We start from the raw sequence: 24249 nt of genomic DNA, 5'->3' as shown, positions 1-24249 counted from the left end.
CTCTGTGGTTTTCAACATCACTCAATCCTCACAGACTTTCATGTTTGTCTGAAATAAAGATGTTGACAACCTTCCAAATTGCATTAAGGCTTAAAGTTATACTGCTGCTTTAAAACTCAGGCCTGTAACTGACATCTAGGCATCATCTCAGCTAATTTGAGTCATTGAATACTCAGCTGTCTTTGTGTGGTTGTGTTTAGCAGACATCTGTACCTGTGGGATGCATCTTTCAAACCAAACTAATGCCAGTAAATTCTTTAGCGCTGCATCTTTTTGTCTAAACGCAGTTACACGTGGCTCAGAAAACCTCAGATGGTGAGGGCTAAAATCAGAAATTCAAGCTTTCAAAATGGGTGAGGTGACTATCTTTTATATACAGTCTAATGAGTGGAATATCTAAACCAAAGATTTAACGTTTTTATGGCATTAAATGTACATGTTTTTCATATTTTTCCACAACAATCAGCCTCACACATTTTGCATAGTAAGGGTTTCTACTAGAATTTAGAAGTTGGAAATGGACTGGTTTACATGGTGCCATTCTAGTCTTATTAACTCGTCAAAGTGCTTTAGACAACAAGCCACATACACCCATGCGTTTGGACTGTGGGAGGAAGCTGGAGGAAACCAGTGCAAGCACAGGGAACACATGCAAACTCCACACAGGACCAGGGGATTTAAACCATGAACCTTCCAACTGTGAGGCGACAGTGTGTTTGAGCACACCTTTGCTGCATGTAATGACAGCAGAACCAGATCCAAACTACAAATGTTCAAACGATTATTAAGCTTGATTTCCATCTGCTCTATTAGTTTCTTACTGAACGACATAAATCTTTAATCCCACACATAATCTTTGCTCATTTGCTCTTCTAGCCTCCGACTTCACTCAACTCTGTTTCACTGACAGACTGCATATAATTCATCCTGTGCTGGCTGAGGCGATGTATTCTTTTCATGTACAGAGGAAGTGTAATATCCTGTTCCTGCATGAGCTCTAATACCACACTGAGGCAGAGTGGCCCCCGGCCTTTCAGGGGCCTGAATGCTCCTGAAAACTAAACTACAAGCCTTTTGAGACTGTGATATATGAGGTGGCTCTCTGTCTTAGAGCTTCAGTAAAAGTTGAGCCTAATGGGGTCCCTTTTTTTTTAGAGCACGGGAGGGGATGGTTCTCATTTCAGTGGCAAATGTACCCTGCAGCGGAGGCTCACGCATTTTAATCGGAGTCATTGTTGTGAAACTCCGCTTTCAGTGAGAGCCACAGATTGTCTGCCAGTGTGCTCTGGGATCAGCGTCAGAGCTGTCTGTGTCACCAACTTGCAGTGAAGATGAAATTAAAGTAATGTAATACCAATAAGTAAGAAATCACACGGGATTTATCAAAACGCGTTCAAATTGTTTGCAAGTTTGTGAGCAGGAGACGACTCGGGCTTTCCGGGGAGGCTTTGTGCTTGTTTTAAAGATACATTTAAAAAAAAATCTTGGTTGTTTAGGAATCACCAACTTTAACAATGAAAAACCAGAAAGTCAAATGGAAAGGTGAGGATAGAAAAAAACGCAAAGGTACAATGTAAAATAGCCCACGCAGGGTTTTTGCAGGGGTGCCTCTGAGACCCTGAGCTTCTTTCTCGTTGTAGGACTGCAGGTAAATCTTCCTCCTGCATAAATCATGGGAGCACTCTGACGTATTATTTTGGTAAACTCTGTTTGGCAAGCAAAACACACGCACACACCTGCGAACAATCGGTGGGAGGTCCACCTGTAGGTCCCAGCAGCGGCGGAGGCAGGCTGGTGAGTCCTCCTTCTGCCACCGTCACCATAGCCGAGAGAAACCAGTCGGACGTCCTCTGCGCCTCCGGTTCACACATTGCAGGATTCAGACGCGCAACGGGAGGAATGCGAGGCAAAAATCGGTGTTTATTTGGACTTTTGGATGAGAGAACTTCCTTTTAACGCGTGCGTTTTGATTTCGAGAGTCTCCGGAGCCCATAAAAAGGCTTTAAAATGTCTCACCAGCAGCGACTTGTTCAGCTCTCAGCAGCTTCGCTGGCTGTAGTTTTCGGCACGGACGAGGAGAGTGTGCGCGCCGGCGGAGGGAAACTCGGCGGCACCGGTGCGAACGGTCAGGAGATTTTCGATGACTTTAAAGCGCAAAACTCGCGAAGTTTCTGGAATAAGAGACTGGTCAAGGCTATAGCTGAGGTGTACTTTCAGGGATGGATGGAAAACTTCGTGCTTTTCATTCAAGGCAACGCCAGCAACTTGGAGGTGCTGAGGGAAGCGTGGATGCGCAGGGCTTTGAGGTCACCGAAGGGATTTATCATTAAAGCTGTCGGTATGTGAGCGAAATGTCCACAAAACACACTTGAAAGAAGAAGCAGCAGAACGTGTGTATACGCCACTGTCCCGTTTGCAATGCAAATAAGGTGATAGGACTCATTCAGCGCAGTGAACAGCTTCTATTCATGTAATGGCACAAGGTGTTTTTTCTTTAAAGGGGCTCTTTATTGTAATCACACCACCAACAACACGTTTACCACCCTGAGACAGATGTGTGAAAGCTGTAAAGTGTGACTGACACAGAGCTGGCGCAGTGGAACTCCACAAGTTGTAGAAGTTGTAGCAGTAAAAGTGGAGTTTACATTATTTTAGGTTTATTATTGTAGGTAGGATCTCTAAAGAGACAACGTGTTGCCTGCTTCATCACTTTGATATGTTCAGTTTGCTTGGAAGACTATGTTTCTAACTAGACCCCCACCCCACCCATCAAACCCCTCAAATGTCTGGTGTGTTTGGGAGAACTGCATCCCAAATCCGTCTGTTACTGACACAGTCATATGTTTACCCCAGCTTGTTAACAAACCTCCCTGTAATTGCTCCTAATTGCCCCCCTCTTCTCTGGCTGTGCTTTAAAGCAGCATATAGTGACACAGAAACAATGGAAATGGGGCAGAAACCTTTATGCAGCCTCCTATAGCATGATCTCACAGGCTGTAAATGTCTGACAGCACTGACCCCTGGAGAAAACGACAACCTTGTGTGGATTTTAGAGCTAATGACCTTATTCTTAACTGATACGTCCTTTTTTCCCTCCTTACTTTAATCTGTAGGTTTTTACAAATAAATGTGTGGGGACTAATACTTGACCACTTTTAAAATTACACAATTATGACATGAAAGTTAAAATCTCCAAAGGGTGTAGAAGGTGTTTTTCCAAATCTTGGCTGTTCGGGCAGTGTCCCAGTGTTGCAGCTGCCTTCCAACAGCTTCCCGGCTGCTTGCGGTACTGACGTTTCCCGGTCTGTCTCCAGAGTAGTGCCTTTTGTCTGGATGTGTGCCTTCTGCTGTCTTACCTGCTGACTTTGCGTCAGCTCTGCGAGACTGAGCAGTTCACAGACAAGCAAATGAAGGAATGTGAAGGGGAGGAAGAGACCACACAGAGGGAGACCCTGGGAGGGCGTGGACTGACTGAGAGAGGGAGAGGGTGGAGGCTGACATGCCATCCCACTGAGCAACCCCTCCTGGCCCTGACAAACAAACACCACATGGGCCAAAGGTGATGTTGCACCTATTGTTATGCACGGTCCAAAAGGTGTGCACGTTCATGCGTGAGCTCGTGTTCGAATGTGTTCTCCACAGCAGATGCAAACACGTCTGCGTGTGGAAATACCACCTCCTTCTCATCCTTAACAAATCCTTCTCCTCACACCGCAGAAATTTGTATGGAAATAAGCTCTGGCAGGTTGTCAGAGCCTGGTTTACAGTCTTCTCGCTGAGAGCTGGTCAGCAGTGAATCACTGAGCAACTGCCTGCCGACCGCAGCCGCTTTTCTGTTACCCAGGATTAATGTCCCTCCGTTTCATGGCCAGTGTGGGACTGTGGAAGTCAGACTCCTAGATTGATATCAGGCATGGACTTAAGGCCTTGACATTGTCCTGATATAAATATGTCAGCTCGAAAACACAAAATGTTATAAGTTATGGGCTACAGTGAATTTCAAATAGCCCTATTTCCTTTCTCAGGTCAGAGGAAGGTTCAGACTTTACTGCAGTGTGGAAGTTTTTTGTGTGTAAGGAACGCCTAATTTAAGAGATGCTCAGCTGAAGCTAACCAGATGTAGGCAAAGTTAGTTAAGATTGTCTAAAAAGAGACAAAGAAAGAGAGACGCAGGTGACATAGATGGTCCTGCCTGGTTATCTGTGCTGATAGTCTCAGTGTAGAGAGATTGGCTTGTGGTCCCATCACACACTCACCCACTCCCACTGAGGTAAACAATCAGTGTGAGAAGTTGGTATGGAGTGTTATTAACGTGGGCAATGGACCCAGTGGAACTGAGGATCTCTGATTAAACTAACTCTTGTCTGCAGGGCATTCTCTCATTCTTCATCCAGTGTCCTTCTGCAGGATAATAGCACTGTGGGGTTAGAGGTGGGGATAGCTCAGTAGGTAGAGTGGTGGCCCCATGATCGGAAGGTCGGGGGTTCGACTCCACTGAACGGTTACCCTGAGGTACCCCTGAGCAAGGTACCGTCCCTACACACTGCTCCCCGGGCGCTGCACTGGTGGCTGCCCACTGCTTCACTGGGTGAATGGGTTAAATGCAGAGGAACTATTTCCCTATGGGGACTAACACGCACACTTATTTATACTGTAAAACCAGCTCACTTATGACTAGTGTGAGGATTTAGTTTACTGGAAATGCAGCGCAGTTACAGTACCTCAATTATCACCCATTTATGACATGTGCTATATTTACTACAATTTGTGTGGATAACATCTATTGAAATGGCTGCAGGTATTATGATGCTTAATATGTGGAGCTGGATAAAGCACCACAGCTGTAGTTTTTAAAGACTATTCCAGTAAAGGGTGATCTGGAACTACATCAAAATGGAGTTGTAATCAAGAGGGAAAAAAACAAGACTGTGGGATCTGGAGATTTTTTACACCACCTTAACAGCTTGTTTTTTGTTAAAGGGACGGTTTATTTTCAATCAGTGAGTTGCCTTAACAGAAAATGCCTGTTGTGGGTTAAACGTGCTTGAGCAAAGCATTCGATAATTAGCTCTATACCTTGACTGTGGAGCTAGAGTGGTTTATCTAGACTTGCATAAGATTAGATTAGATTAGATTAGATAGAACTTTATTAATCCCTCGGGTGGGTTCCTCTGGGAAATTCGATTTCCAAAAAAGCACAGCACCGACAGAAGTTACAGAGTTACAGAATAGTATATATATATATATATATATAATACACACACACACACACACATATATATATATATACGTACAGAGACAATATAAATAAAATATACGAAGGGGATAAATAGAATAAATAGGAATAAAAATAAAAATACAAGTGAATTGCACATTTCAAGTATTGAGTCTATTGCACCGTTGACTATTTACAAAAGTATTGCACAAAAGGTATTGCACAGTGAGGTGAAGAGGCACTACAGCTTAGTTGTTCCCCCCTCCTTTGTCCTCCTGTTTCCCCTCCCTCTCCCCTCCAGGGAGGAGTTAAACAGTCTGATGGCGTGTGCATAAAGACAAAGCCTAAAACAGTCCAGATGAAACAAACAAGCACATCAGTTTGTGGGTACTTTTAAGAATCTTTTCAAACTTCAGGATGAGCAGGCTTGCTTCTCCTTACTCTTTCTCCGTAATTAAAAGGAAGTCAGTGTCATGAAATTCTCAGTAAGAGGGTAAAAAAGTTTTTTTTACTCCCCCAAAAAGTACAACTCTTAATTTAATCCAATTGTAGCTTCTTATTGCTCATTAAAATGCTCAAAGCACGTTGTTGGCTTTGTTTAAATTTAATTCTTTAATTCTCAGCGGTAAACCACTCCAGCTGTCCCTTTGAAACCAGAGGCTCGGTAATGACTTTTAGCTGGTTCTGCATTATTTAGCGTGCCACTATTGTCCCCCGCAGCAGGATGAGCATGGAGACACAGGCTTAAACATTTATATGGAGTAAGCCACCGGTGTAATGAGGTGTTCTGTATCCTTTCTACTGTCAGTCTCTGCAAACCTTCTTTCCTTTGAACGCAGGCGTAAACAAGTCTTCTCACCTTTGTCGGTGAAATCGCTACTTTTCAGCACATCTGTGTCATTCTTTGAGCACTGTAAGGCATGACTAAGCTGCTCTTTTTAAGCCAAGTTTCTTTTTTTAAATGGTATGTTTCATTTAACTTGCCATACCATGAGGTGGTGATGCATTCCTGAAATGCTTCATTTACTCTTGAGATCATTTCCTGAGCTTGCAGCTATGCAAGTCTCATTTCTGCCCTTTACTTTTCACTTGAAAGTGTTGTATTTTCACACCAGGGGTTTCTCCTTTCATGGGGGTATTTTGTCAGAGTCTCAAAGCGCTCCGCTAATAGTCATAACTCTTCCAGATGTTAGCTTATTAACCATGACACCCCCTTGCCCGCCCCTAAATGGCCCACCCTGTCCTAACTAAGCAGCACAGGTCAAAGGTTACAGCCTTCTTGCTAACAAGGTACCTCGGGGTTATTTAGTTTCAGAGGGTTTTATAGAAAGAAACATACATTTAAACAGTATCCAGGTGTTCTTTGCTCACTGCGTTTCTGCTTACGTCTCAGTATTTTACCCACCGGGTTACAAATGTGCACTTGTGAATGGACATGTCAGGCCTGCATTGATCAATATTACTGGTAACATTATTGCTATTCATTCACTATATATATATACTATAACGGTCTACTTTTAGATAACAATTTCAACCTCTTATTTAAGTTTATTCTTTTTTTTTTTTAATTAAAACTATTACTTTAAGCTTGCTATTTCAGTGTCAGGTGATCATTATTACTTCTATCCAGCTATTTAGTTTTTTATCCTTTCCTGCAACAGTGTCAATCATTGCCATAAGTTAACCATTAGTGTTGGCTAAAGCAAACTTCCTTTTGACCACCTATTGAAATTTGATCAGCTTATAACGAATAATCACATTTATCTTTGTTTTTCACACTCAGTTTTATGACAGTGGCCGTGGTTTCAAAGAGGTCCTAAGGTATGAATTTAAAACTATTTGTATACCAATCAGCTGTGTGAATGTTTTAACATCTGCCATAAATGTTGCTTTGTTGGTCAGAAAACATCTCATTGCACTGCCAAGATGAGAGATGAGGCATGTTGTAGATGCAGTTTGCAGGATCTGTAACAAGTGCTGAATTGGAGTGTTAAGAAAGGAAAATTCCATTAAATTCTAGTGTTAAACTGAATCTTTTTCCCTAAAATTGCAAAATAGGGCAACGGTTTAGGTAGTATTTGCATGTTTGAAGTGCCTTCTTGCCTCGTTCATATCTATAAATAACCAGTTTAAAGGGAAATTAATTAAATTGTAACTTGAAAGGAGTCTCTGTGATTTTTGTGCATATTATTTAAGTTTCAAATTGCTTTTCAAATTGCATTATTAGTGTAAGATGATTAGGATGCAGCCTTTTACAATCACTTTTACTGATTTTGCTTTTGGCGAGATATTTTTCTACATTTATCTACAACATTTTTTTTAGTTCCTGTGGCTGCAAAAATAGCTTAGCAAATAATTCAAAAACCTTGACCTGTATTCTCAGATGTGACCCTCCGTGTGTGTGTATGAAGGACTCTGCATTTGCATGCAGTCCTGCCACATCATTTGTTTGCCACATCCTTTCCCATTAAGCAGGAAGCTAACCCCGGTGCGAATCAGGCATGTCGGCCTCTGCATCGACCCAAACACTGGGCTCACCCGCAGCGGCTGAGTGGACCAATGCCAACAATAACAGTTAAGGAGTTTCCTCTTCATCCCTGAGCTTATGCACCCTGTCAATAACAGCTTAGGTTTCCCTTGGTGGAGTTATCTTTATTCAGTCTCCGGTCAGACAAATGGGTCAGACTACATTGCATTAAACTCTGCATCACTATTAATATTCAGTTTCCTGACAGGATGTTTTCTTTGCTTCATGTAGCAGTAATACATGCAAAGGTATGCTAACATTGGTTCAGTAATAGCAAGGTGCTGTGTTATTGAATTTCAAGAGTGGAAGATACTTCCAAGAAACTACGACAGAGCTGATGATTTTAAGGGCATTGTGGAGTGATGGATCACATGGTGGATAGCGGATGGGAGCTGTGCTCCAAACGCTGGGATGATAAACACTGGAATCTGCTGCACCTTCAGCTCAGTTTAAAGGAGAGGAAATGGGTTTCATCTGCAACCAATGACTACTATCACTCATGATTAATGTGTGGATCTGCTGAAAATATTCCTCGATGCTGGGTGTATATGTTTTTGTGGTGGGGTGTCAGTGGGGAAATGTCACATGTATGGAGTAGGAGTGAAAATACCCAGATCTTTCAGGAAGACAAGCTGGAGATTTAGGGCCTCCTGTCTTTGTCTGAGCTCCAAGCTTGGCAAAGTGTCAGAAAAATGCAAAGCAATATACTGTACAGGTCTTTAAAATGGGCCATTAAGAGTAAATGCTGAATATAGAGGAATCCTAAGAAAGAACCTTGGGGTACACCGTTTGTTAAACACACAAAAGACCTCATGTGGGACACTTCTTTTCACAGTGATAGTTGTATTCAAAATAGTTGCGAAACCATCCCCACACAGCTGGATCACAGTCTGAAAGTCTTGAAAACATCTGTGAATCAGTGACTGAATCAGTTGCTAGTTAAGTATCCGGAAACATCACAGCAGTGTCTTTGATTTTTTCCAGCAGAGGTCCAACATAAGGTAATGGCTGAGCTGGTGCTATGTTTGTCTTGATCCGAAGCCAGACTGATACACAAAGAGGATAGAATTTCCTTTCTGGATGCATGCCCTCGAATGCTGAACAAAAAATGTTAAATGATGTTATAAAATTTTGGAAATTGAACTGCCTCTTAGTTACATTACTACTTTAGGGTTAAACACGAGGTATTATTTAAACGTATCCTTATGCATTCCTCACTGAGTGCATTTACTTTGAGGCCAAACATCTGGCTAAACCGTGACTTTTTGTCTTATCTTGAAGAAATAAGCTCTTTCATTGAAATATATGCATATATTTATCTTTTTTATCAGTCTCAGAATTAAATTACAAAGCGATGCAATATTTTTTTCTTCCTTTTTGCACAAAGGCGTATTCAGTCAAGTGTTTTACATTTTCTTTAACAGCAGAAGCTTTTCAGACCCAATGATTTTTTTCAGTAGTATTGTTTTGTGCTAGTCCTTATGGGTAACCTAATAACCATCAGGCTTAACAGGTTCATACTGAATACCAGGAGCACCAAGAGAATCAGTTGGGTACTTGATGCTAATCTTTTAATATAAAGAAGTTAAAGCCTTTAAGGCTTTCGTGCCAAAAAATAGATCATAAATAAAAAACTAGAAAAAGTTGCATTAACTGCAAAAATGCCGGGTGAATGCCATGTAGCGGAAATATGTGCTGAAAACAGCTGAAAAAGCGTAATTATCTGCTGAAAAAAGAAAACTGTCTGCTGAAGATGGCTTTATTTGGAAGGGTACACTAAAGAGTGTCAAGAAAGCAAAGGCAGCACGAGCGGGGAAGACATGCAGTAACAGCCATAGGTAGGATTCGAACCTTGCTCATCTCAGTGAGGCAAACGGGCAGTCTTCCCAGAGAGAGACATGACGAGAGAAAAAACGGCTTCAATTCCAGGGTTTGAAATTTGAGAGAAGGACAGATTTCTGAAACAAACATAATTAATGGGAAAATGGTAAACTTAAAAAAAAATTTCTTTCACCATGAGCATCAGGAGTGTCTGAAGATATATTGGCACAAGACTCATGTGTCTGGAGTCCACGGTTTAGGAGATATGACCAGTTGAAATGTTAAAAAGCATAATATTTTAAAAAGTATAAATGTTATGAGCACCAAAGGATATAGCTGGCATAAGCAGAAATAGCAGAGCAGTTTAAGACTTGAGTGGTGAAAATAGCACCAAAACTGTGGCCATAGTTAAGCAGCAAAGAATAAAGAAACAAACTCAATAGGTTGAATGCCTTCAGCATTCACCCAATAAAATTTGCAACAAGATGCAGTATAGGTATTTTTCTTTTTAAGTAAAATGGCTCTGCTCTAGTTCTTCAACTCTGGTGGTGTCATTTGCACCAGCGAGTATGTTAGCTTATGTATAAATAATTGTAACCCTTCTTTTGAAATGGAAAAAAGTCCCCCTGAAAGTGCAACAATAATCTCTGGTATGCGTCTTTAACTGTGCATTTTCTGTAAAGAGGAAATATAATAGTTTTGCCTTGAACACTTCAGATGTGGGCTGGAACAAAGCCGAGATGAATAGTTTCTCAGGGTAATGGGACCAATTTGGCCAGAGACACTGCAGAGGACTAGTTTTTATACATTAAAGAACAAAGGAAAGGTACTGTGGCACAGAAATGGATCCGGCAGACTTGGAGGTAATGTTCAAGTTCATCAAAGCAGATGAGAACCAGAAACGTGGCGGTGTGGTCCACTTAGTCTGAAGAGGTATGAAGTGAAAGATTGAGAAAATAAATTGTCGGTAAAGCTGTGCTTTAACTCTGTCTGATGGCATTGGCATAAATTGAAATCATGCTACACTTAAGATGTTTTTGGTATAAAATACAGCCCTGTTTACCTGAGGTCTGCTGTTAAACACCTGGTCAGGTGTGTTTCCTATTTCACCAGGACGTGATGACGGGGTTCCTGCTCACTAGCTTAGTGCCAGGTCACTTTTATGAGCAGGATTGCTTTTCCAATTGTTCTTCTTGTGAATCAGACGGTAAAAGCATTATTTTATGCCATTACAGCTGCAGGGATTTGCAAGCAAGATTTGCGGTGACCCACTATAAACCACTAGATCTTTTGAGCTCGGTGAATGACAGTTTGAGAAGCTTAGTCACAGGCTCTTTGTGCTTACTTGCCAACATACATTAAATATCAAAGGCCCGCTTTGGCAAACTTTGTCTCGAGACTGTGGCTGTTACAGAAACGACACTTTTGCTGCTGTTTCTTCTTTTTCTTTGTTTTCGTATTGGACGTGGCAGGTCGCTGCCACAGTAAAGGTTTCTATGGTGATGTGGGACAACACAAACCCAGCCTGGGTTTTTCTTCGTTGCTCATGGTTTTAGCTCATGAATTTTCTTTAGTCGAGATGTTTTGACTTTTATCAGCTTTTATTCAGCTGTTTATTTTAAGATGTTGCAGTGCTTGTATGCCAATGAAGGGGCTAAATTGCCATTTTAATGTACCAACCCCCCCTCCCAAAGAAAACAAGCAAACACAGTCCATATTTGACCTTTTTTCTCCCACCTTGATTCCTCTCTTGCACTGCACTCTCTGATTCTGAACCATGAATAGGTCAGATTAAATATTTACCTAATGCAGCTAAATGTTTGGGCTAAAATGCAGGTTTTATTGGGAGGAATCAATCAATAAAGCTGTAAAATGCCCAGTGGCTCAGCATTTATAGCTTGATGTGTTAGACACAGGAAGCTCATGGATGGTAATTTTACGGCAAATTCTATAATAGATATTTATTTCATTGACGTTTTTGCTTAATGCTAGGCTTTTGGGGTGAAAGCGCAGTGTCGCCACACTGGGAGAGGTTTCATTGCTGGGATATTTGCTCTGTGATTGCTTTCTGAAGGGATCTTTTCACTCAGTTTATTGGGCCATTTAACTGCAACGCCCACGTCTGTGTTCTTATGTGAGTTAAAGACACAAACTCATAAAGCACTTTTAAAAAGTGCAGCACACACACATGTATAGGAAGGAAGGCAAGGGCGGGGTCACGGAGCCCTGCTTGTCCAAAATACCAAGGACAAAGGGACGGGTGGGAATTTAGCACATAAATTAGAAATCTGACAAAATGTTTGACATTGTGTCACCAAGGTTGACTGAATCTTGCATGTACAGTTAGCAGATTTACTGTAGCACATAGTTAAACTGACTTAGTGAGGAAGAGATAAGGAATGACTTTAGTCTGTTGGGGCAGGCTTTGAGATCTCGCTGAATGCCATGCTGTGTGTCTTTAATGAGGGAGAGAGAAGATTATCCTGTTTGCCTCCTGGAGCCTACAAGATTAGACGATAGCAGGATGAGATAAGACGGTGGGCGTCTTTGAGTAGTTTGTGTTCCTAGAGGGCTACTGAATGAGGGACTGTCTAAATCATACCTAAAATTTGAGTTAAATTTTACCTGCAGCAGTGCAAAGATGAAAGGTCAATAGTAGATTGCATACAACACAGCTCTGAATCAGGTGCTTCTCGGCTCAAGGACAGAAAACATTCAGGAAGCAAGGGACTCATGCACACTGAGCAGCCTTCAATGATCCAAACTATGGGGTCATTCATTAAAGGCTGTATATAAAAGATTCATGTAGTAACTGTTATGTAACTCATTGGTGTGAATTGGTCAATTTGACATTTTTGGCTTTTGAAATCTTGATTTTTGAGCCAAAAGTTACCATATTTAATTAAGAGGTTGGAGTGCTAAGTTAAGAGCTAATGCTTTCGAGCCTGGTTATAGGAAAACGGTAGTTGCGGTGCAACCAAAATGATTGCAAGTTCACTGCACACATTTACAGTCTTGTTGCCTTCGAAATGGTTGCATCCACAGGGGATAGGAATCAGGTGTGTGACCTCTCGTACTCAGTTGCCATCTTCAAAGTGACTTTGTGATAGCGATAGGACTGAGTTGGTCTGTTATCAGTTTGCAGTTGAGTCAACCTGGTAATTACACATGCTCTGTTGTGTCATGACAGAGTGATTGACTTTGATAAATCGCTAAAATCACAAATCTGTTGTCTTCTGTTCCATCTACATTCAAAGAAATTCACATTCATTACATACAATCAAAGTCCAACCAGAATCTCTGATGGAGAAATTCACAAATTCCTCCACAAACGTGCTCAGTAACCTTGCTTTCACGTAGGAATATAACCAGAGTACAGACAGTTAAGTCCAGTCCTCTAATGGGAAGAGATGCTTTGCAGATGAGTAGCACTCATCTGCACTAACTCAAATTGATTGCAATGTACTGGCCAGCTGTTTGTGATTGTTAAATAGATGTGGCAACTAATTGAAACAGAAAATTCAATTAGCAAGCTATAACTGTATGGCATATGATAGCATTGCGCAGAAACAGATAACAGTTTATTTACTATTTAAGTGGCAATGAAATTCAGACTAATTTTATTGTTTCAATTAAAGGTCAAATATATTTCTTTTACAAGGTTGTAAACACATTTAATTTCAGTGAAAATAATTGACATGCTAGGCTCTGAATACAGCTTTAAGTGGCCATTCAAGGGTTTACAGTTTTAGTGAATTTCAGGTTGTCTTATTTTATTTTTGTGTTTGAGGTTAAACAAAGACCCTATGAGCCAGCTCTGTGAGGCAGAGCTAAATATTATCAGTAGAAGTAGTACAGTAGAAAACAAAGCTAACGTGTTAATGTTAGCTAGCTGTTAGCTAGTTTAACTTACATGCTAACAACTACACATTAGCAGAAAACATAAAAATACCTAAGGGTGATTGGACTGCGGTTAGTTTTCGGGTATTTGGGCAAATAAAGACATGGACAAGCTAAAGTTTTAGTTAAAAAATTGTTGCTGTGACATTGTGTAACAAACCATCCGGTTGTTATTCAGACATTTGCTAAATGATGACATTAGAGAAAAATTCTCATGCACTTTTAGCCTCAAATGTCATGGCAATCCATACAAATATTTTTAAGATATTTCATATATTTATTGGTAGTCCAATAAACATTTCCATCACTACAACAGTGTGACTAATGGGCATACAGGATAATAACCAATATTTCACGTTAATGCGCAGTCTGTTTATATTTACAGGAATCTTGTACTGTTCCAAGGCATAACTTAAAGCCAGTACATCACATGTTTTTTGTTATCGAGGGCTGGTGATGATCAGGAACGGAAGACTTTGCTAGAGTTTCACTTCTTGGCAAAATATCATTAAATATTAAAATGTCAGCTAAACAGTTGAAATGTTAAATGATATACAAGCTGTTGTGAGACTTTTTTTTTTTAATTAATCGTTTTAATTTTTGCTCTGTGTTTCTGAAAATGTATGGGCTCTATTGTCTGTGCATACTTGTGATGTTTTCTTTCTGCATTGTGCAGAAACCAACATGTTTGATCATATTAGTGAGTTTCATAAAGTTAGGTGCTTCTAGTCTTTGAATATTGCTATTAATTTATGGCACGTCCACTGATTGAGAAGTCCATAAACAGAAGATTTTTGCCTTCTCTGCATTGAGTAAAGATCATTTAGAGATACTTTGACAGTGGTGCAATTTATGGCAGGTCTGCAGCATGTGCTTTACGGTGTGGTGCAGTATTTTACTCCAAGAGACTTAAGGTAATGCAATCACGTATGAAATGAGACTCAAGAGGCTCTAAGGTCTGCTAACACCATGTGAGCCATGTGAATACATGTGGTATTGATTAGTGTCAGCAGCCAAAAGTATCTCAGTGGGGATCGAGGAGAGAAGGTCTCTGTCAGTCATTGCTGCAATATGAACAGTCGGCTTTAGATATTTTTCATTTTGTTCCCCAGGCAGCAGTTTATTCTCACATGGAAAACTTATGACACTGGAAGAATGTTTTTTAGGTCTGCAAGGGGCAGAAATCATAGTGTGGACTTTGTCGCTTTATTTTAATATTTGGGGTAATGCTGTTCATGAAACAAAAATCAGGCTCGTTATATAAAACCACAATGATCTTTTAATTTCAAGTTATTTTAATACAAACCAGCATGTGATTTAAGCATTGCACCCCTGAGAAAGAAACTCATGCTCCTATTCCTGTAGGAACAAGATGGAAAGGATAACTATAACATTGCTTAAACTGTTTTTCTTTCTGCATATTTATTGTGTATCTGCATGAACAATCGTGTGAAAAAAGAGCTTTCTCAGGACTGTAAACATTCGAATAAATACATATTTTTTTCTGTACGACTTTATCAGGCTTACATTTTTATGGATGAATTTTAGCATACTCTTCTTTCAATTCATTAATGTTTGCAGGCATTTGTTTATGCAAAGCTCTCTTAAGGTGTCAATCAAGTTGAGCTCCAGAGTTTAACTGGACTTTGACGGGACCATTGTGATTCTTTGTTTTGTTGTTGTTGTTGTTGATTTCCTGCTGTGCTTGGGATCATTGTCCTACTAAACAATCAACAGCTCAACTGCTCCCCAGTTTCTGCCAGGTCAGCTTGAGCTGTCAGACATTACTTTGATATCCACAGGAGTTTATGTTACATCAGATTCTCAGGTCCTGTGGCTGCAAAACAAACCCAAATAATCACACCGCCACCTCCGCACATGACAACTGGTGTTTGTGTTGATATGCTGTGTTTGGATTTTCACCAGATGTGATCTAGTTCATTATGGCCAAACATCTCCACTTTCGTCTAATCTGTTTAAATGTCTGTCTAAAGTCTTGTGGTTTGTTCAGATGCAACTTTACAAGCCTAAGTCATGCTGCCATGTTAATTTTTAGAAAGAAGAGGCTGGCAAACTTCACAAACACACACCTGAATGCTGCAGATTAGCAAACTTTGAGGGCATTCGTATAGGTGCTCCATCCATAAATCAAGTGCATTTGATTAGTAGCACCTGGCTGCTACTTACCCTTTTAATGTATATGAAAACAGTGAGGGTGTTTTTCACAGGCATCTCTGCAGGTATTTGAAAACTTTCATTTTCACAGAAAAAGAATTAGCTCAGATTAGCTCAATTTAATTCATTCCCCAAAAAAAATGTTTTTAAACTTGAAGGTTGCAGAGAGCTGCACAAACCAATATTCCACATTTTATACAAGCTGAGAGCAGACAACCCTTTTACAAGGTTATATCGACCTGCTACTCCTTCTGTTAACTGGCATTAACACAATGCTCGTCCCCGTTTTGATTCTCAAGCTGCTATTTTCCCTGTCTCGTCCTTATGACACAGGGTTCGGTTGCCATGGTGCCCAGCCGGGTATTCATGCTGTGTATGACAAAGGGTTTAATGTCGGTGGCCCGGTCTTGGATTACAGCAACACAGAGAGCCGCTCCCCCTGGAGAGGAGGCGGTTACAACGCTGAACCTTTTCGACAGTCACGCCTGCTAATGTTAGACTCAATAAACACGGATCCTCAGCCGGCCCCATCCTTCCATTACAGCAATATTTCCCACATCTGAACTCCTACAGGTGTTTTTTGTCATGTCTTGCACCAGCATTTCAATGTAGTTGGAATTCATTGCATGTAACAAACCTATTGCATGAATATATTTGCATTTAGCCTCTTTAGAAGAACAAATCGTAATAGCATGGGTCCTACAGGATATCATGCATTAAACCAGGACACGATCGAAGAGGATAACAATCAATCCACTGAAATTACCTCTGTGCAAAGAGAAGATTAGTTTGTTGATTCCCTCTGATTAGGATGTTAATTATTTGCCTCCCACTCTAACCTTGCTGACATTTTCACTGTTGACTGTGTTTGTATGTGGTTTCTATGCAGACAGCCTGCCAGACATTCCTATAGGAAGTTAACGACAATGAGGAGCTAAGTCAGCAGCACTAATTTACTGCCAGGGAGACCGCTGTTGAGATATCCGCTCTGAGGTTTAGACAGCTTAATGTCTTGTCTCAGCTGGGGGAAGGCAGCTTTTATTTTCTTTTACAATCCCTCATAGGATCAGTTTTGCAAAGAAAGACCTCTGCCTGTGAACCTTACGAGCATTAAGTGAACCCCATGTGCTGATAATTGTTTTGTTACTTTTTTAGGTTCACATATTCCTTCCATTTTTTTTTAATTAACTGAAATGCAGGACCATTTGTAGTGATTAAAATATTATGTTAACAGTGCTTTTAGGCTACTTATTATTCATTTGTGTGGCTAAAAGCTGTTATGCAGGGTCTTTTTCCAACTTCTTTCCCTTTTTGTAAAAAGTTTAAGTCTTAACCCGATCTTAACCTTAGTTTTCATGTTTATATATGCAAAGAAGCCAGAATGTTTTAATTGTACCAATATGTATTTTCATATCACATATTTTAACACTGGATTACATTTATGGTCGTGTGGTAGATTGTACACACTGATTAAGTCATTTTTTCCCATATAAAATCTGTCAAAACATTCTGTGGTCGTAATGCAAGCGCTGAGATGATGGAAAATAAGTGATTTTGACTAATGACACGTTGCTCTTGAAAGAATAGTTTTTTTTGTAAACTTGCCTGCATCTGTCATCATGTGTGTGATACGTATGCGTGTTCTCATTCTTTACTATAGCAGATATTTGATTAGCTGTATATTTTCCCTGCCTCAGACAAAAGTGGTTCAAGTGTGAGGGTTGTAAATGTTTAGCTTACATCACGTGGTGAGCTTGGCAGTGCTATTGAATGAATGCCCCAGGGCTGATGAGGAAATCACTCACAGTCATACAAGTGTGACATTTATACACAAAACACTGTTGTCAACACAAGCAGTCTCCAAAAGTTCCAAGTGGTCACGTAGCTGAATTTAATTAGTTGTGTGTGTGTGTTTGTGTGTGTTAACTTTACACTCAAGTTTTCATGTTAGGACTCAAGTAGCATTTTTGATGGATTGCATTTTCTTTTTTCCTGTTTATCATCTTTTGCACTCCTTTCTCTGGTGTGGTGTAGATGATTAACTAAAACCAATTTTCCACTCCGATGGGTAAGGTTCTGTCCATGACTTTGTAAGTCTAATCATTCATCAGCAGTGGGTTTGAGACCCTTGGTCAGCTGGCTGGTTGTAAGCTGTATGCTGGATAACATTGTTGTTAGCATGTCAACATTGTAGATCATATTGCAAGCATTTCTTTCCCCCCTTTTATGTTAGTTTGCAAGACATAAGTTATCCACTGCAGCAAAACCCACATTCTCCTCGTACTCATTACCACATCAAATCCACCCACCACTACTGTTAACCTAACATATATATATGTGAACTCTACTCTGTAATTAATACTCAGCACCCTCTAAAAGTAAACATTGCTGATATTATGCTATGTCTTCTGGTTTTGGCTGGCCTTTGCACCCTCTTTGGAGAAATCTTCTAGAAATTTTGCTGCTTTCCTTCCTGGAACCCAGATCGAGCTGCAAATGTCTGTCCCTATGACGTTACCTCACTTTGTAGGAAAAAGAAGATTGCGTGTCGTGACACTGGTACTAGTAACTGCCTCTTGTCTCTGAACACAGTAACACATTAACCAAATGAGAAACTTTCATGTAACCAGTCTCCATTCATTTCCCCTTCATTCAGTCCACTCTTATAAATATGCTGTTAAAGAGTCCCCTCAATATGATCCCAACCCTCTAATCCCTGCTTCTCCGTGTGTGAAAGTTTATGTTGGTCTAAAGTTTCCTAAAATGCCTGGTTAGCTTCAGGTTTTATGATTGAAAGCTTTGTGGCTTTTTAATAGGCTCCCACAGTTTGTTTGCACGATAAACGAAGGTCTGTAAAGTTGTGCAGATTGCTGGGATATTGTGATATGAAGTGCACATTTAAAGAATCAATTTCATACTATTTTTGCAGAGACAAATGTTTCCAAGACCCCTTTTCATAGTGTCTCTCAGGTTTAGTAACATGTTTGTCTAGGGGCAGCTCCTAGATGTGTAGGTCTCTATGGTATGGGGGCAGGATATCTGATCTGCCCAGCAGGCAGAGCTGTGGTCATTTCTGTGGGAGTAATGGAATTCTGTGGTCAGTCCCAGTACCCATGGAATTCCAAAAGCAGTCAGGCATGGTTCATATAACTCACATAAATAGACCACCTTGGTCATGATTTAGGAGGTGGTTGGGACAGGAATGTCAACTTCAGTACTTTGAGTTGTTTTCACTGGCAGCGCAAGTCAGAGAGAGACCCTCTGTCCCAGGTGTGTTTATATCTCCTGCAGCAGGCCCACCTGTTCCACCCAGTAATCTGCTGGTGTGTGTGTGTGTTTTTCAGGTGACCTGTCCCCAGTGCAGATGTCGCCTGTTCCTCAGTCCCAGTTCATTCCCCTGGCTGAGGTGTTGTGCTCAGTCATCTCAGACATGAACTCTTCCCAGATCACCGTCAGTCAAGACTCACTTGTCAACTACATGAGCAAAGCTCATCCAGGTAATCCATGAAATACTGCCACAGCTTACTTGAGAAATGAATAGTTAGGCAAGAACATTGGACCTCGTTGTCTAACAGTGCACACACAAATCTGTGCGTATAAAAATTTCATGCACAAATGAGCGATTTATCAGTATTTTTGTAGCGGAGTTTGTTTGTACTCTATGAAAAAATTAGAAGTGCCTCTGACCGTGTGTAGAAATAACGAAGACTTTAGAAAATGCTTAGAAAATGTTAAAACACACCTTTAAACTCAATAGCAATACTACTACTACCAATAATAATAACAACAATAATAATAATAATGATAATGTTGCCTTTTGGTCATTAGTTGCAGTTTTCCAAAAACACTGTGTTACAAAATGCACAGAATCCCAATTAAATAAAAAATAGAATTAAAAAAATACTATTTCAAGAAAACAAAAATTAAAAAATTATTAAGTAAATGGAAAAATCAAGGGTTTAAATTTTAATCATATTTCAGTATTTTCTTATCTCATAATTAAATGATCTTGTATTTCATTAAAGGGATTATATCATTGCTAGATGTCAACACTTATAGTCTTAATTTTTTTACCAGCTGAGTAGAAAGGCACTATATAAGTGCCAGTCCTTGAGCCACAGTGAGTGTCTAAGGGGAAATTATATTAAGAACCTCTGTTACTTCAGCTGCAGCATTACTTTATTTAGTTTTTCTCAAGAACGAAATAGGTCAGTGCGCATGTTTCATAAATCTCATATACTAATATGGGAGCAGTATTTTCTTTTCTTTACAAGCAGTTAATTTTTTCATTTTATCGAGCATTTTATGACATATGCTGCTTTTGGACAGCGAGGCCTTCATTTGTTTGTACGCATGGTCAGTGGCACTACTAAATGTATTTGTATTTGTGAATTAAAAAATAATAATAAACCACTGATTTATGCGTGAAACGTTCACATGCACAATTAGTGCACAGATCTGCGGGTATGCACTATTGATCATCAAGGTACTTTGGCCAGAGCAAAGAAAGCCATAGAAACTGTTTTCAGCATTTGTTCTGGGCTAAGCTAAATGGCTGCTGGCTGTAGCTTCATAGTTTTCAGTTATGCATTAGAGATTTGGAATTATAAGCATTTCATCTCTTTTGGCCTTAATCGCATTCCCTTTTTGTGTCTCAGGGATAACCATCCCCACTCAGGACATCCTCTATAACGCTTTAGGCAATCTGATCAAGGAACGCAAGATTTACCACACAGGCGAGGGCTACTTCATCGTCACTCCACAGACTTATTTCATCACCAACAACATGGTCAGAGAGAAGAACTGGTGGACTTCTTCTTCGGCAGATGACGCTCCTTTACCTCCTCCCGTTACTTACCTGCTAAGTAACGACATCTGCGTCGAGAGCACACAAACGCCCCCAGTCGCCCACTGCAAGTCCTGCAGCTGTTTTAGCCCCCTCCAAATCTCCACTAATGCCACGACTGCTCCAGCAACTGTCCCTCCCTCCACCGTCCCAGATCAGCATTCCGTGTCCGTGTCCATAAGCGAATGCACGGGGAAAAGCTTAAAGTGGCCGCGACCTTTAGATCACAAACCCACCGTGCAACATCAGTCCACCTCCACTGCAGCAGATTGTCAGGCAAGTGAGATCAGCAAGACTACAGCCACTACTAACGCCACCAGCCGCAAAGAAAAAGATAAACCAGGGAGGAGGTTTGGGCTCAGTTTGTTCCGGAGGAATGGAGGAAAAAAGGAGAAACCGAAGAAGGAGTATGCATCTTTTTCAGGCCAGTTCCCTCCAGAAGAGTGGCCTGTAAGAGACGAGGATGACCTGAACAACTTACCCCGTGATCTGGAGCATGCAATCATCAAACGCATCAACCCTGAGCTAACTGTGGACAATCTGACACGCCATACCGTCCTCATGAAGAAGCTGGAGGAGAGAAGGGAGAGAGGGATAGAAAAAGTGCTGGACAAGGGTGTTGATAAAGATGATAAGGGAGTTGACAAGGGAATGTCTACTGAGGTATTGGCATCTTCAAAACTGAGGCATCATCACTCATCCAAGGCAGGAGCAGGCAAAAGATCTGCTCAGAAAGCCTCTTGCAGCAAGAGGAGGAGCCACTCGTCCAAAGAGAAGCACAGGGAAAAGGAGAAGGACAAGGTTAAGAACAAAGCTTCCATATGTGCGGACAATTATCCAGAGGGGGAGGATTTGATCCCTACGCGGCTCAGAGTGGAAATCGCTGTTGATGAACCAGTTCAAGTGGAAGAATGTGGAACTGCTGAGGGAAAGTCTCTTTATAAGAAACGCATTGAAAACCCTTTCCAGGCACATCCGCTGAAAGAAGCCGAGAACAGAATTCCCGCTGCCAGAGAGCACAGAAGACGAGAGGTGAAAGAGCACAAGACTTCGGGATCAGGGAGGAAGGACCGAACGAGTCATCGCTCCAAATCTTGGGACCCACACCGAGCCAGACTGATGGCAGCAGATGGAGAGAATGAAGGGAAATTCACTACATCTGAAGAACAATACAACTGCAACCCTGAGAGGGACTTTAGTGCTGATCTTCTTTTCCAGTCGGACACGAAGCCCAGCAGAGAGCTGCCACTAAACTACAGCTCAGTCTACCCACAGAGCAGTACGCTTCGCATAGATGACAAGGTCAGACAGAGAGAGGACAGAGAGAGCAAACATTTTCAGGATGCCCCAGAATATGACAGTATGCCAGATCGCAACCAAAATATAGTTGGAAGTCTTCCTAACATCCAGCAGTATTCCAGTGCTAATGCCTCTCTCTCCACCCATTCCTATGAGCTTGCCATAATAAACAATGCATATGATCCAAATCTGCCATGGCCCAAGCCCTCTTTACAGCGGAAACATTCCCTCAGACTCTCCAACCCACAAAAAGACAGCACACAGAGGCCTAATGAGCTCTCTGAAACTACAGAGACCCAGAACCTGCAAGAGATCAGACCTGTCACTGTCAATAACAGAGAGCAAAGAGCCATGAGCCTGGGAGAAAGGCTGGAACTGACATCTAACAGCACTGCCTTGGTAACAGACACTGATGGCTTTACAGAGGACGACTGCAGACTCTATCAGAGAGCAGCCGATCAGGAGGATGATGATGCCTGCAGCTCATTGTGCCTGAATGACGATGAGGTTACAGAGGATGCAAGTAAGTACACAGCAGGTGGTGCGGACTATCAGGGTCACCAGCTGGTTTACCAAAACCGCGACTCTAATCTGAAGTATCAGGGACCACACAGTCGCCATTTTAAATCCAACTTTCACCAGCCAGAAATCACCTTAATGCAGGGGTCAGCAGATCAAATTTCTCTGGCAGTCCAGAGGGAAGATACCCTCAGCCCGTCCAGACCTGAAGACACCAGCTGGAGACTCCATCGTCAACACCAGAAGATCAGATCACCAAGAACCGAAAGCAAATCCAGCCCAAAATGGGATGCAGCGATCCAGGGAGAAAGACAGCACAAAGATGACCTTGATTTGGACTGTTCAGAAGCATGTGAAGTTGGAGACAGTAGCATCTTTGACTACTGCCAGACTAGCGAGATCGAATCGGACACAGAGACTGTGAGGAAGTCAGCTGATGAAGGTGACGGTGAGTCTGCTCACTGGGCAGCTGAGGTGGAGAAGAAGGAGGAGGAAGAGAAGCATGTACCTCAGGCCCACAGGGCTGCTCTGAGCATGCCCGATGGAGCTAGAGGGCCAGACGTTAGGGAAGCTGTGGAAACGGGAGAGAATCAGAGCATCACAGGAGACAGCGGTATAGATTCTCCAAGGTGAGTCTCTCTCTTTAAATCGTTTTTTATAAATAAGATAATGAGGTGATACTGAATCTTAACAAATCCACTGATCCCAACCCAGATGCACGATCTCTTGTGGTCAGAGTTTTGACTACTTTTCACACCTCTGACTCATGTCTTTCCTATTGTGAGCCCACATCAGACTGCATCCTCCACATATTTCTGGAGGGGTTTTGGGCAGAATAAACACCATACTGAGGTTAGTTAACCTCTGGGTTACGTGTCTGCGGTTGGCCATGCTCTCAAGTTGATGTTTTTTCTTATAAAGTAAATTGCAATAAAGCTGAACAAACACCTTGTGGCCACTTATAGCATCCAGTATTTGAACAGAAGGGAGTCATTTATGATAATTATGTATAATTGCTGTGCGGTACTTAAACACTCATGTTATAATCAAAGAGGAAGAAAGGAGTTCTTTTTTTCTTTTTTTTGCCATTGAACTCGCCAGGGAGTGCACGACCACGTCACATACGTTACTGAAGTGGTGTATTTTTCCTCCACAGGACCCGGGTCAGCTTGGCGTCTAGCAACACTGTCATTCTTGAAGGCCTCAAGAGAAGAGGCTTTTTGCAGAACCTGGAGAAACTGCATTCGAAGAGCAGTGCCATTCGAGCACAGAGCTCACTGCTGCAGCTGACTCCTGTCATGAACGTGTAGCAGGCTTGAACTTCACGTTGGACCTTCACAGGCCTCATCTGGAAGAGGCCTCAAACCTCGTAGTTATATACGACTGTTAGTAATATATCCGATATCACAGTTTTATGCATATCTTCACATAATGATAGCCATTGCTAAAGAGGCATGTGTACAGGTGTACAGTATATATTTTGTGTTTTTGTAAATAACTTTGTGATATGCCATGGTGCATGGTGTATTAGCAGCACTGTGTCATTTAAATGTACAGTTTTCCTTCTCTACAGCTCTAGTGTTGCCCTTTTTCTTTCTCATCATGTAGAAATTACTACAAATAAAACTGTATATATAAACCCACATTGTCTTGAAATGGACGTCTCCATATGAAACATTTTACCAACACAATATGAGTGCCTGCAAGAATTATTTTACGCTATGCTATCAGTGTAACTGGCCCCAGTTCATCCATTCGTTTCTTCTGCCTTTCCAACTCAGGATCGTGGGGCAGCTGGAGTTGGGTGAAACTGGGCTGGTTGCCAGTCTGTGGCAGGACTAACACAAAAGGAGAGACAAGCATTCACACACACGTTCACACATACGGCCAATTAACAACTAATTAGCCTAACATGCTTGTCCCTCAAATGTGGGAGGAAGCTGGAGA

The 24249-nt window shown here is 41.3% G+C and overlaps 1 protein-coding gene across 1 annotated transcript; it reads left to right on the top strand.

Moving 5' to 3' along the window:
- The first annotated feature begins 1818 nt into the window (after positions 1-1818).
- On the top strand, positions 1819-23938 carry stox1 (storkhead box 1). The gene is made up of 4 exons (XM_086259488.1): positions 1819-2338; positions 18983-19135; positions 20297-22931; positions 23459-23938. The coding sequence occupies exons 1-4, from the start codon at positions 2008-2010 to the stop codon at positions 23610-23612; spliced, it is 3273 nt and encodes a 1090-aa protein (XP_086115614.1). The 5' UTR covers positions 1819-2007; the 3' UTR covers positions 23613-23938.
- Positions 23939-24249: the final 311 nt, after the last annotated feature.

The sequence above is a fragment of the Aulonocara sp. 'chitande type north' Nkhata Bay genome, linkage group LG13, assembly GCF_057382095.1.
Source record: "Aulonocara sp. 'chitande type north' Nkhata Bay isolate Kocher_YH1m ecotype deep benthic linkage group LG13, A_spYH_male_GT1.1, whole genome shotgun sequence".
Lineage (NCBI taxonomy): Eukaryota > Metazoa > Chordata > Actinopteri > Cichliformes > Cichlidae > Aulonocara > Aulonocara sp. 'chitande type north' Nkhata Bay.
This window is presented reverse-complemented; position numbering and strand designations above follow the sequence as displayed.

Coding starts and splice junctions, on each gene's coding strand:
- stox1 (XM_086259488.1), top strand. CDS start 2,008: ATGTCTCACCAGCAGCGACTTGTTCAGCTCTCAGCAGCTTCGCTGGCT. Junction 19,136..20,296: donor CATGAGCAAAGCTCATCCAG/GTAATCCATGAA, acceptor TTTGTGTCTCAG/GGATAACCATCCCCACTCAG. Junction 22,932..23,458: donor AGCGGTATAGATTCTCCAAG/GTGAGTCTCTCT, acceptor TTTCCTCCACAG/GACCCGGGTCAGCTTGGCGT.